This window comes from Ceratotherium simum, chromosome 2 (assembly GCF_057802395.1).
Source record: "Ceratotherium simum simum isolate JZ-2026a chromosome 2, ASM5780239v1, whole genome shotgun sequence".
Classification (NCBI taxonomy): Eukaryota; Metazoa; Chordata; class Mammalia; order Perissodactyla; family Rhinocerotidae; genus Ceratotherium; species Ceratotherium simum.
This window is the reverse complement of record NC_141901.1, coordinates 77,683,594-77,697,045: the sequence shown is the minus strand read 5'-3', so window position 1 is coordinate 77,697,045 and position 13,452 is coordinate 77,683,594. Positions and strand designations below refer to the sequence as shown.

The following is a 13,452-nucleotide window of genomic DNA, read 5'->3' as shown; positions in this document are numbered from 1 at the left end:
TACTTAACAAAAAGATGAAAATGCTTACTTACTCGTACACCCTTAGGACCTGGATTACCTTCTGGTCCAGCTAAACCCTAGTGTGAACAAAAGACATCATCATCATACTATAGTATTTTTTTAAAGAGTTGTTGATAAATAGATTAATAAAAAGGGCATATAAAGAGGTATCGTTTTCATAAGTGTAAAATTCAGAACTCTGAGGCTACTATACCTTCAAGGAATTTTAGAATTTCAGAACCAAAAGAGGCTCTGTATATAATCTACACACAAATATATTTTAGATATCTAAATAAAGTAGATTAACACATATTGTCAGATACAAAAAAATAATTTTTCATTAAATTATTTCTCATTGGAAAACTGTGTTCTTTTAAAATATTTCTAATTAACTTATCTAAAATATATTCCTATAAATTTAAAAAATAAATACATTTTTTAACTTCAGATAAATGTCCATATGTTTGAGTATTCATATCTTATATTTTTCAGATAACACAAATCATCACTTAGTGGTAAGACTCTAATATACAATTCCTTCCATGTATTTTTAAAAACTTAAAAAAATGGAATTTTGTTAACAATAGATTTTTTTGGCATTTTATTTCTCTCATTCTTGAGAATAAAAAATATTATAAATGTAGTTTTCTAGTATGCTAAATGAATAATTAATTTCAAGAGTAAGTAATCAATTCATGAAAATCTAGGAAAGAAAATTTGTTCTACTATTAGTCTACATGAAGTAGTTAGAGCAAGTTAGAAATTAGAGGGAAATAAATATGAAATGATTAGAATGAATTTTCAAAACAGCATACAAAAACTTGAATTCAGTTCAGATAAAAGTATTCAGTAGTGGTACATGTAGCACTGCCAACTGTGCCCCAAGTTTTCAAAACTACGTTATTAAAAATTGATGCTTATTATACAGAGTCTTAACTCTTACCACTACTTCATTTTAGTCAATGGCAGTACTGTAAAATCAGCTGCAGGGCTGTTTTAAGATCTTATTAGATCCTTGGGCATTTTAATCTCGAGGGTTCCACTGTTTATCACACGAAACACGTTTCAAAATGACATTCTTATTTTGAACAAAACTTTCAGCAGTAAAATTTTTAAAGGATTTTTACAATTCTGATTTTGAAATTATTTTGCTATGAGTAATTCATTATTCAACTAAAGTAAACAAATTATCATTTGAACACTAACTCTGGAAATAAGAACATACAAAGCATTAATGAAGAGGAACATAAAAGTGTAAATATAGTTACCTCACCTGCCTGCCAGGGTAACCACGTGAACCAATATTACCAGTGAATCCTGGAATTCCCTGAAATGAAAAATAAAACAAATCAAATGATACAACACAGTCAAAAGAAGCCCAAGGAAACTAATTTGGTGTAATTAAAATACCCAAGTTTGGAAAGAATTTTTTCCCCATAAAAACACCAAAGGTCCTGCACATTGCTTATCTAATTGAAATCAACTAGTTGAAATAAAAATGAGCCAAAATTGCTAAATAAAAATAAATAAAACTTAGATTAGGGTCCTAAATGAGACATTGATTATTAATAATGATATATCTAAGACAGAAAAATCCAATGCTACATAAGTAAGGAAGATATTTATTTTAGAGAAAGAGGTGGTACATTTCTTAATAACCAGTATCTTTTTGGATTGAATTCTTTCTTATCTCAGTCATCCCTCAATTCTCCTTACCTGTCTGAGCATGAGCCTCAGAACACTACAAGGGGCAGTGAACTTCAAAACAACCTCTTCCTCCTTCGTAAAGTAAATTTATTCTTACAGTAAGTCTGATTAAGTCAATGGATGTTAAGTGGTAAATACTTGCATCACGACATAGATCTATTTAAAAATTCACAAAGTAACTTTGGATGGTAAACTCATTTTAAACTGACGACTTTGTATTCTCAATTTAAAACAAAGTTTGCTCAAGGAAGGCTGATATAAGGAGACTCAAAGGCCTAAGAGGAATCCTGCTACAGAACTGAATGGAAAAGTGAGAAGAAATGCCTCCATTTGTTTTTGCTTTCTTTCATTGATCCATTATTCATTCATTCATTCACTCATCAGTTTATTTAGAGTTTAGGTCTATTAAATAATTCTTGAACCAAGGAAATGCCAGAACAATGTGTGTTGAGCTGCCTTTACTTAACCTCAAATGGTGACAGCATTGGTAAATTTCATAGATTCCTTATTTATTACGAATTCATTTCCCACTGGTTGTTTGTAAAAGAAATAATAAAAGACTCCAGCCCTTTGCCCCTTTGCTCTGAAGTAGACAGAAGAGTATTACTTCCATTATAAAACTCCTAAAAATTTGGAAAATCTAGAGAAAGAACAGACCAAGAAAAAGACAAATGGAGGATCATAGTTGAGAGTTTTTGCCCACCCAGTCTATTAAACATGCAGGCTCCTAATACATCTTTCTCTCCACTTTCCTCAGAATCCACCTCTCAATTTTGTTCTCTCTTATTTCTCTCTCTCCTCTCTCCCTTCCTTCCCTTGCTCTTTACTGAGCACTTTTTTATGTGCCAATCACAACGCCAAGCACTATACATCTACTTTACATCTATGAGATAGATACTATTTTCTCCATTCTATATTTGAAGAAACTATGATATCAGACAAGTTATGAAACTTGCCTAAGATGCCACAGGAGCAAGTAGTAGAGACTGGATATGAACCCAGACAATCTGACAAAAGAGGTGTGTATGTCTGTGTGTGTGTATACACACACATGTATACACATACAGACAGACATCTATACATATACATACAGACATCTATACATACATATGTGACAATGGACAATTTAACAGAATATGAATAAACAGTGGCCTTCTGAGAATTACAGAATAAAATTCTTGTCTACCTGTGGAGAGACTATATCCTATGAATTTCAGAAACCATATTTATGTACTAAATATTACCTTATTAATATTATATATATAATATTTTATTCCTATAATAACATTTATTGAGCACCTATCATGTGCCAGGCATTATTTCAAGTATTTTATATGTATTATTAATTTAATCTGCTCAACACTAGAAGGTAGGCATCATCCTCCCTATTTTACAGATGAGAAAAATGAGACAGAAAGTGTTTGTCACCAGTGGAAAGTCACTCAGCTAATAAGTGGGAAGCCAGGATTTGAATCAGCAAGTCTAACTCCAGAGACCACCATTCAAGGCTGCCTCCCTAGTGTAGATTTGAAGTGCAAATAACTTCCAGTAGTACTCTAGGGAAAGCCCTCTAATTATGAGATTTGTTTCAGTCTATTTACACCTGCTTCCTTTATGCCCCATCCAATTCTAAAACACACAGGCTTACATCCAGACAGTCACAAAACCTTACATTTGGGTATGTCAATAGAAAGGAGTGAAACAAGTTTAAAAGGCTGTTTTTATTCCATAGGTCACTACCTGGCTAATGCCAACTGCCATCCCTTTCATTCTTTTCCTAGCAAAATTAGGTTAACTGACCTCTATTAAAAAGCACTCTGTTTTAAGACATAAGTGAAATCTGATTTTGAATGGATTTTCATAGAGGGTGTTAAAGCAACATGTAGAGATCTAACACATTCTAGCTGCACAGAGAAACACACAAGAGAACTCCATTCGATGGCTAGGTTCTGCTCTACTGGAATAGCAGTAAACAAAGTAAACAAGAAAGCCTTCAGCATAGTCTTACATGGCATAAACATATTCTAAACCAACCACATCCTAAAATCACTGCGACAACCACAGAAGCTCGAAAAGAAACTCAAAACAAACACTACCACTCAACGCACTAGGCACTTAAAAACTGTTAAAAAAAAAAAAAAAGTTGGCCCCCTTAAATACGTAGATTGAATGGAGAAATTTAGACACAAAGTTATATCTCTAGCCCCTGGAGAAATTAGGAATAGGAAGCCTTCCCCAATCCCACTACTAACTCTAAGCATAAAAGCACATGCTCTGAATCAGTCAGACTTCATTGAGAATCCCAGCACTGCTACCATGGGTCCTCTCTATAGCTCAGTCTTCTCATTAGTAAAATAGATTAATAATATCTAAGTCACAGGATTATTATGCCAATAAAACAGAACAATGTGTAGAAACATATGTAAAAGTAGGGATAACTGCAATAATTTTTAGTGTTGCTGAACATTAAATTACTTAACATCTGGAAATATTCAATAAATAATTCTACTACTAGAAGTTGTAGTTAATAGCAGTACAGTTTGGCAACTAATAAGGACTCACTAAATGACAGCTCTTATTACTAGAGGTTGCACAGATGAGATAATTACTTTTCCAAATGTTTGCTGACCAATTTATAGATATTTACAAATTTTCCAGAAGTGAATGTCTCCTAGGAAATTAGTTATGCTCCTCTTAATGTCCACAGTGTTTTCATAGATAAACGCAAAATGATTGTAGTTGTTTTTCAGTTATCATCAATGTTGTCTTTTCTCTGGAAATAAATAGAATAGAAAGCAAGACTTGACTCCTAACTATGTTCCCCAACCTTTAAAATTGATTTTAGACTCTTCTAAAAGCATATTACGCTCAGAACAATCACATGTATGCTAAGAGAACTAGGTTAGAGAGCAGCTGTGAGAGAACTGCTCAGTCCTGACACACAGTCGATTTGTCACTTACTTGTGAAGTATCAGATTTTCTTCCCTGGAATCCACACATTTCTGCCAAAGCAATAGTCTAGGGATTTTTTTTTCCTCTCCCCAGGGACCAATCCCCTCCTGCCCTTCTGATTTTTGCCCATAAATGCCCAAATGCTTTTCAGCACTTGTTTGATCTTTAGGAAACTAAGACTGCACCCATTACAGATACATATATCACTGAGCTTGCCCTGTCTAATAATTAGTAATCTTGAAAAATTGTGCCTCAGAGACTGAACAGACTGTACTGTCCCACTTAACATAAATGAAAGAGAAAATTGACTCTATTTCTTCATTTACATCCTTCCCTCAGGGACAATCCATCACATTTCTTTCTGGAGCTCCCTTTAGGGCTTCCTGAGGCTCTTTGCTGAATCTCCAATAACGGTATCCTTCCCTCCAGTTCGTTTCTAATCTCCTACTCTTTTCACTGCTTTATTCATACTGACCTAGTACATACTGTATTGAAAAACAAGAGCTCTGAATTTATTTTTTTCTATGAAATAATGATGTATTATTTTCTGGTGGGAGGGGGAAGGAATAACATGATCAAAAACTAAATATTTCCCAATCTATTTGACTTTTAAATACATTTGCATGTGCATAATGGACAATAGCATATGTGCAATTCTAATTTAATTTGCATTTCCTCATGCAAGGGTCAGGGAACTAACAGGTATGGATAAGCTTTAGTAAACAGGCAAGGCCCTAAAATTGTACAAAAAATCAGATATGTGTGTATGTGTGTATGCACACCCACAGGTGCATGCATGTGCATGAATATGTGTATTTTCTGGGGAAAAGGTCATAGCTTATGAGATTCTCAAATGGGCTCTGGAACATGTTAGGCAGATAGTGAAAGTCAGACTGAGATTTGAAAAAAACAACAAAACTATAACAGATAATCAATTAAAAGTTTGTCCTGTACTAAACAGAGTGAAAATCATTGAGCAGAAAAATTGAAACAGTAAGTGGGGAAAAATAATCTCTCAGTGGAGTTCCCTAATGTGTGTCTTTTTCACCAGAGAAGATACCAGTTTTATGAAGGAAGTACTTACTTGTTCACCTCGGAGTCCTGGGAGCCCTGGATGTCCTTTGAGACCCTATAAAGGTAAAGGTGAAGATATACCATGAAAAGTAAATTCATATATGCCGAATAACTAAACATAGGTTTTAAGCTGTCTTTTACCCCAACTTTTGGTTTCCTCATCAATACAAAATTAATTCTTATTAAATTTAATCTTTTTAATTTAATAAGAATTTAATTTTTATTAAATAATTAATTCTTATTAATAATTCTTAATTAATTTTGAGTGTTATTTGAATGATTTGTTATTATCAACTAAAATGGTAGCATAGTACTGAATAAAGAACAGCATCTTTTATGAAAGGCTGGTATCTAGCAATGGATCTGCTATATTTTGCTGAAGCTTTTTAAAAGTTGGTTTTAGTTCATTAATGCTGAAGCAAAATGCCCTCAGACATAATCTGCTTGTAGAAAAACTGGACCATATCCAGGCAGTTTCTTTAATCCAAATCATTGTCATAACACTCCATGAATGAGCTAAGACAAATGAAAGAGGCTGCTCACAGGTTGATCAAAAGGGGTTTTATAAAGCTGTCTAAAAAATTAGTAACAAAAATGAGTTTCCAAATAATAGAACCAAAATCAAATCTTAATCTCTATCATTAACACCCAAAGATATAAAATAGATAATATCTTTTTTCCTCTAGAAAGATCCTCTTCTATGAGCAAAATGAAGGAAGCTAAAAGAAAGGACATGAAGAAAGAAATAAAGGAACACTTTGGAGCTTATTTGTATAGCTGTAATCAACAATCAGTAAATCAATCTACTGTTTTGTTCATTTTGGCATATATAAAAGAACAAAAAAAGTTCCTTTTTGTAAGAACCTCATAGGATTTTAAACAAACTATAACTCAAAAACCTGAAATAAATTATAGTTTACAAATATCAAAAACTCCAAATTAATATACCACAAAGTGAAGACAAGTTTTGGGGGTTTCAGCATATTGAATAATGGAGTGAAAAGAGTCATTCAGGATTAATCCCTGAGGATTTTATCAACTTGGATTAATGAATTACAGAAGGAAATGAGGCTTTGGCTAGACAAGGAGGAAATTAGAAGAGGTGCCTATTTGAAAAATAAGGAAATGATTTAAGTAGTTTTTGAGATGTTAAAACAACAGTAAAATGTTTAAGTAGAAAGGTCTCTTGGGAACCAGAGAGATGACTGGAAAAAGAAAACAAGCAAGTTTGGAGACTAAGATTTTTGTGTTATCTATATGTTATATGTAAACATATTAGTAACAAGGAAGTAACAGAAAGAAAAAACAAGACGGCAGAGGAAAAGACCTATCCTCTGGGGGCTAGGTTCTTTTGTGATTAGACTATTAGAGATCAGAGAAGTGGCCATGAGAAAGAAGGGAAAACAGGAAGGAAGAAACAAAGGACTTCAAGCTACTTACTATGTTCCAGACCTTGTGCCAGCCACTTCCAAATACCTCAGTCAATTCTATGACAATCCTATGAAGTAGGTATTTTCCCCATTTTTACAGATAAGAAAAGTGAGCTCTGAGAAATTAAATGATTTGACCATAGCCATGTAGGTAGTAAGGTGGAGTCATGTCGGTTTGATAGTTAGATTCATCAAGAACTGAGTAACCTGGACTTCTATTTACTTTATAAGCCTATAGTTGTCTCAGACTCCAATACAGGCTGTCCTCACTCTCATCAATATGTTCAAACATTAATTATAGACCACCAAGACAAATCAAAAAAAGGAATTATATTTCATAAATAATAGTATTACTAGTTATTCATTTGCCAATAGCATCTAATATACCCAACGTTTTGACTCAATTTCGCTGAGTTTATACTTTTCTTTAAGATAGCAAAAGATCAGCCTAATTGCAAAATATGATACATATTGTTCTCAGTTGTCTAAATGTTACACAAGACTCCACAAATAAAAACATCATCAAAGCTAAGTTTTTCCACTTTTTTTTATAAAAGGAGATAAGAAATGTCCTCAGCACTAAGCCCATGGTGGTGGCTCCCAGGAATGAGGCAGCAGCTCTAGGAGGGTGGGAATTAAACGCTCCTGGGAGAGCATCAGGAGGATAAGGAATGAGGAGCCAGGGTAAGAGACACATAGGTAAAGAAACTGGCTGCCATGAGCCTATTTCCTTTTCCTTTTTTTAAAAAAAGTATGTGTTTGTTTATTTATTTATTTATTTTTATTTCAGTGAACCTTTGAGTCTGGCTACATGCTTCCCTTTCTTTGGCCACCACCTGTTTTTCTAACCAGAGTTTCTTCCCTCCCTAGCCCATGGTGAAACAGAATGCAGTGGTGGTACAATTTCTTCTTCAGTTTACTTTCCCTGAAGCACTTTATAATAGTCAACTAGACATGTTCACGACGGTACCTTCTGTATGTACAATTCCCCTTGAAGGGATTCTTCCTCATCCAGAGACTCTGATAATGGGGCAGCAACAAACAGTCATGGTCTTTTCTTCATGAGCTCATTCCTACTCCACCTCAGCCACAGGAGATGGCACTTGATCTAAGGGAGGCCAACACAAAGTCTGGCCAGTAGCCTAAAAGGTCACTTGGAATGAAGAGTTTTGCCTCAATAGAGACAAGCTGGGCCAATCAAATGCTCTTTTTTTTAAATTTAAGTCTATTTAAAAAAGGAAAGCAAGAAAAATTCAAGTACTTAGCAGTGGGGAGCTGAAGCTGGAAAGATTCACAAAGAAAGGTTAAGAGGTGGAGTAGCGGCATTGACACGCTACAAGAAAGCCAAAGTATAATTAAAAAATATGCAGTAAGTGGAAACTATGTTGAGAAAGAAAGTTGTTGTCAGAGGACAAGCAAGATAACACAAAAGGGCAGATGCAGAGACAGTAGATGAGCAGTGGTACTAGAAAAGTACAGTGGAAGATCCACAAACTAACGCTGCTAAGATACTCAGAGCTGCTTTGAACCAGTGCCTGTCTCCATGAGCCGAAGTCATATTACCGTACCTATTTTTAGATTCCATGGCTCCCTGCTTCCCTTAACACTACAGAGAGGCCTGAAATAATTCTGTATTCTGTGAGATAGTCTAAGTCTCCATTCTTTGCAATCAAAAGAGCCTAAGTAAAACAAAATGTTTTTGTTTTGGTCTTTTTACTGCTAATAATAATGAAGAATAAACCAAGCACCCTGAGTTCTAGATCCAGTTTTGCCACTAACTAGCTATATCATGAGTTTCAAAGTGTTCATTTGTAAAGTGACAGCACTGAATTAAATTATTGCTGGGTTTCCTTTTATTGCTAGCATTCTGTGATTACTCAAATCCGTAAGAAAGTCACCACTTTCTTTCTTCTTTTTTTTTTCTAATTTAGCTTTCATTGAATGAAAAACAAAGGCACATATGAGTCAATGTGGGCTTGGAGGCATAGGAAGAATTCAAGTAAGACTGATGCACGTATCAGAGAAAAACCAGATTCAGGCTCCCATGGGCATATGATCTGAAACAAAGATGAGGACTCTGGGATGAGTAGAATGGAAGAGCGTGGGTCAGGAAGGAGGCTATTATGATAGTCTAGGTGAAAAATGATTATAAATTAGATTTGAGTGGTAGAGTAAGAGATGGTATATAAGCCCCTTAAAGAGTTTAAACTTAATTTAAGCTCCTTGTCTATTTTATTCAATGCAGTATCCCCAGTGCCTAGAACAGTGTCTAGCATATAATAAGTGCTCATTAATTAACTGATGGAGAGACTTGGATGAATGAATAAATTGATGGAAAAACTTGGATGGATTTGAGAGTTACTTGGGTGGAAAACAGATTCTAAGTATTTAATATGATATCTCAATTCTCTTAATGCTGAAATAAAAGGTAATAAGTATGAGAAAGAATATCTTTTTGTTGTTTTTTTAATGTGATATTATTATATCTGTAATATACTGGAGTTAGCACCACTACTGTATAAAGGCCTCTGTTTATTCCCTAAATTTGTGACTATCTACCTCATTTATTTTCTACTTAAACACTAGTTTGTAAGTTTTAAAAAGGAAAGGGAATAAGTTCCTGGGAAAACTGCCTACATTCAAGCTTTGGCATAGCTCCAATTTAGGGACCTGGCTTTAAAAAATTAGTTTATATTGTAGTATTTAGAAAATATTATTTGAGTCATTGTTTTCTATACTCATATAGGAAGAATAACAAAAAAAGGTCCAGTAACTAATAATATATGATTTTTCTCTGATGAATATATTGAAAAAAACTGATGTGAACACATTCCTTAAGGAATGCCAATAGGAAAATTTACAAATTCTGTTTTAAAACAGATTAAAACCCCATTACAATGAATTACAGATTGTCTCAATTTTTGTTGTGATGGAAAGTTGCCTTACCAAGAATTCCAATAATAAATGGGGCTTAGAATATAATTATAATGTAGAGACTTTAATTTTAATACTTATTTTAACAAAAATTTGAACTCTAACATATATGTTACCAATAGGTGACCACACAGGACAAAAAAACAGAAAAAGAATAAGGAGGATGCAATTGAATCAAAATCAGAAATATTGAGGAATGGGAAAGAAACAAATTTCAAGCACATATCTGAACTTCCCCAAGTAATTAAAATCTGGATACATAAATAAAATGTTTACCCAAAAAGAAAATAGTGGTACCATTTATATATAGGTCATCCTCACTTTGTATTGTGGTATAGGACCATAAAAATGACCACACAAGCTGAAACCATGCAAAGCAATCTTAATAATGAGAAAAATTAAAATTATTCCCTGACTTTTAAAAATTCTTGTCAAAACATTAAAAACTCTGTCAGTTATAATTGCATAGGGAAATGAAAAAAAATGTTAAACTAATATTTATTTAGTACAGCGCAATCTAAAACATTAGAAATATTGAGAATTAAAGTGCCATTTCTTTGAAAAAATTTATGAACAGTAGTTTGAATAGTGCTTGCCACCTTCTTGTATAAATTACCATACTGAGAAAGCAGATTTCCTATGATTTGGCAAATTGTCATACTCCTTTCTAAATCTGGATCAACTTCCACTATTTTATCCTTTGCATTTTTAATATCATGAAATAGCTCTAAGAGTTCTTCTAATGTGAAGTTTTTTGCTGGTGTCACCTCCTCTGGGGCATCTCTGTCCTATTCATCATAATCCTTTCCTCATTTATGTCAAAAAGTTCGCCTTCACTAAGTTCCTCTGGCTGCATATCTAGAGTCTCTCAAATGGCAGCAGTGTCTCAGAGTCAGAATTTCTTCTATAATTCCATTTATGTTCCATTATAATTTCAATTCCTGTGTTATCACTATTTCTTTATTTCATGGTACTTTCTTCTTTGTTGGCCAATTACCTCTTTTGAAAATCCATTTGGGTAAAATGTAACATAGGTTCATCACAGAGAGACAAGGAAGCAACACAACTACACACTTTGCTGTCTGAGCCTGACTCAGAGAGGTGCAGTGAACAATCACCAACAGACTCTGAATGAAATGATGTGACTGGTCAGTGATCTTGATGCACATCTGTTATTTATGTAGTGATTTGTAGGCTGAAGAGCCAGAAGCAAAGTTTGTAGTTTATGCAATTAATCACAGCTAATATATTGTGGTAAATGAAATTTGAACCATGTTGTTGGGACACTGATGTTATTTAATTAAACTGTGATAACTGAAATTTGTGTATATTGGAATCATGCAAAGCAAGAAATGCCTGTATGTACATATTAAGAAAGATTCTCAATGACCTTATGATATAATCTCAATGTTGTCAACTTTATATATTAATGGCTTTCTCCTTTTAACAGTCTTTTTCCCCACTAAATGGGAAGGACTTACATTCACTGAAGTAAGGATTTTTTCTACATATGGGGAAGTTTCCCCTATGGCATAAGACAGCTTCTGTATTATCACCCTGCCTTTCTATCTATTCCACAAACTTTAGGTTTCAGAAAGGTAGCAGGAGCATTCCTCTCTAGAACCCACAAAAATGCCAAAGAAATTCTGCACAGCAGATGATTTGCCTCTGACACTCCCCTTCTTAAAACCCTTCTGTAGCTCTTTACTACATGATAAATGCTTTAACATGGCATACAAGTTCCTTTATAATTTGGTCCCTGGCTACGCCTCATGCTTTATCCCTTGATACCACCTGCCTCATATCCATAACCCAGGAACGAGGAATTCCTCTTGCCTCCAAACCTTTATTTATGCCATCACCTGTGTGTAGGCAGCATACATGTCTACCAACTACAGTATCATCAGGATAACTTCTGTTTATCCTCAAGATGCGGCTCAGATGTTGCCTCTTTCCATTCCCTAAATATTCCCCCACCTCACGCCCCAGGAAGGTTAGGTAACCCTCAACTATGTCCTATAATAATCTTTTCACATCTTTGTCATTGCACTTGCCACAGCATAATATACTTTTGTGATTTACTTTAGTATCTGCTTCTTTTTTCAGACAGCAAGCTACTTGAAGGCAGACATTATCTCTTATTTACATAATACTGGTTTCCTGAATGAATAGCAGGACAAAAGAATGTGATTAGAACAACTGCAGCATTCTAGAGTGAGAGACAGATTTCATCTTAGGAAGGAAATTCTCTTTTGTTTGAAGAAATTTCCTTGGATCTTTTGCTTCTTTCTAGTCTCGGGAAGCTGAGGCAAAGGTGGGCTAATCTTGTACATAATCTTGTGAAAGACAACATCATTGAGAGATTAGAGTTAACTAATTCTACTCAGCCTACCTAAAATAGGATGAAGGATGTTTGGAGCCAAAGGACTCAAAGAAAATAAGACACGAGAGAAGAAACACTGATTTGAGAAGCAGACCACAAGGAGGAAGATGACCACTAGGACCAGGTGAAAGGGCACACAGTCAATTAAAGTTAAGAGCAGCAATGTTCATTCATTTATTAATAATATGTGCTTGGTATGTGCCAGACACTGGGCTGAGATACCACAGTGAGTAAAATATAGCCCTTGCACTTAAAGGCTCCTAAATCACTCACATATTTCCCTTTAGGTACTGCTATTGCACTGTTGTCTGAAAGCCAATATTAAATTTTCATTTTCTGTAATGTAATAGCATTAGTTTACAGATAAGTAATTACACATGTTTCTAATAAATTTTGTCAAACACTACAGGACTCATGTTAGCAATGCCTTGGGGAATACAGACAAAGCCTTATAAACATGTTATGATCAAAATAACCAGAGAAAGTTACAGCAAAATTGAGAAATAGTGATAAGATGGCCACAGCTGATCAAAAAAGAAGCCCTAAGCAACAATCCAAAATGAAATAAAAATCAACAATCATGAGAATGTAAGCACTTCTTGAGGTAAGGCATGAAATTTCCTAAAGTCCTAAGAATAAGGACTTTATTTAAAAAAAAAATTTAAATAGAAGAATGATCCCAGATAACTGGAGAACTTGAGGAGACTTAAATTATAGGATGAATGCTGCACAAACCTCTCTTCCCCTTCTTCTTGGAACATACTTCTTTCATGCACACAACACACTTGCGCCAACCTTTGTCCCCAACTCCTCACAATATTGACCCACTAACCTCCTTTAATTAGTACTCAGTTTTTACTTTGGTTCCATCAACCCAGTTGTAGTCTTTCTCAACTAGTTCTCATGAAGATATAAACTACATCTCAAAATGGTGCTACATGACAGATCACAGCTTTTTCTGAGGACACAGAA

At 34.4% G+C, this 13,452-nt stretch overlaps 1 protein-coding gene across 1 annotated transcript in view; it reads right to left on the bottom strand.

Annotated features, from left to right (window-relative positions):
* COL24A1 (collagen type XXIV alpha 1 chain) overlaps positions 1–13,452 on the bottom strand; it is a 346,899-nt gene that overhangs the window by 271,847 nt on the left and 61,600 nt on the right. The window contains exons 9-11 of the mRNA XM_087448191.1: positions 5,744–5,788; positions 1,274–1,327; positions 33–77 (exon numbers count right to left, since the gene is read on the bottom strand). Of these exons, the coding sequence (XP_087304317.1) occupies positions 33–77; positions 1,274–1,327; positions 5,744–5,788 (144 nt within the window). The remainder of the gene's footprint in view (positions 1–32; positions 78–1,273; positions 1,328–5,743; positions 5,789–13,452) is intronic.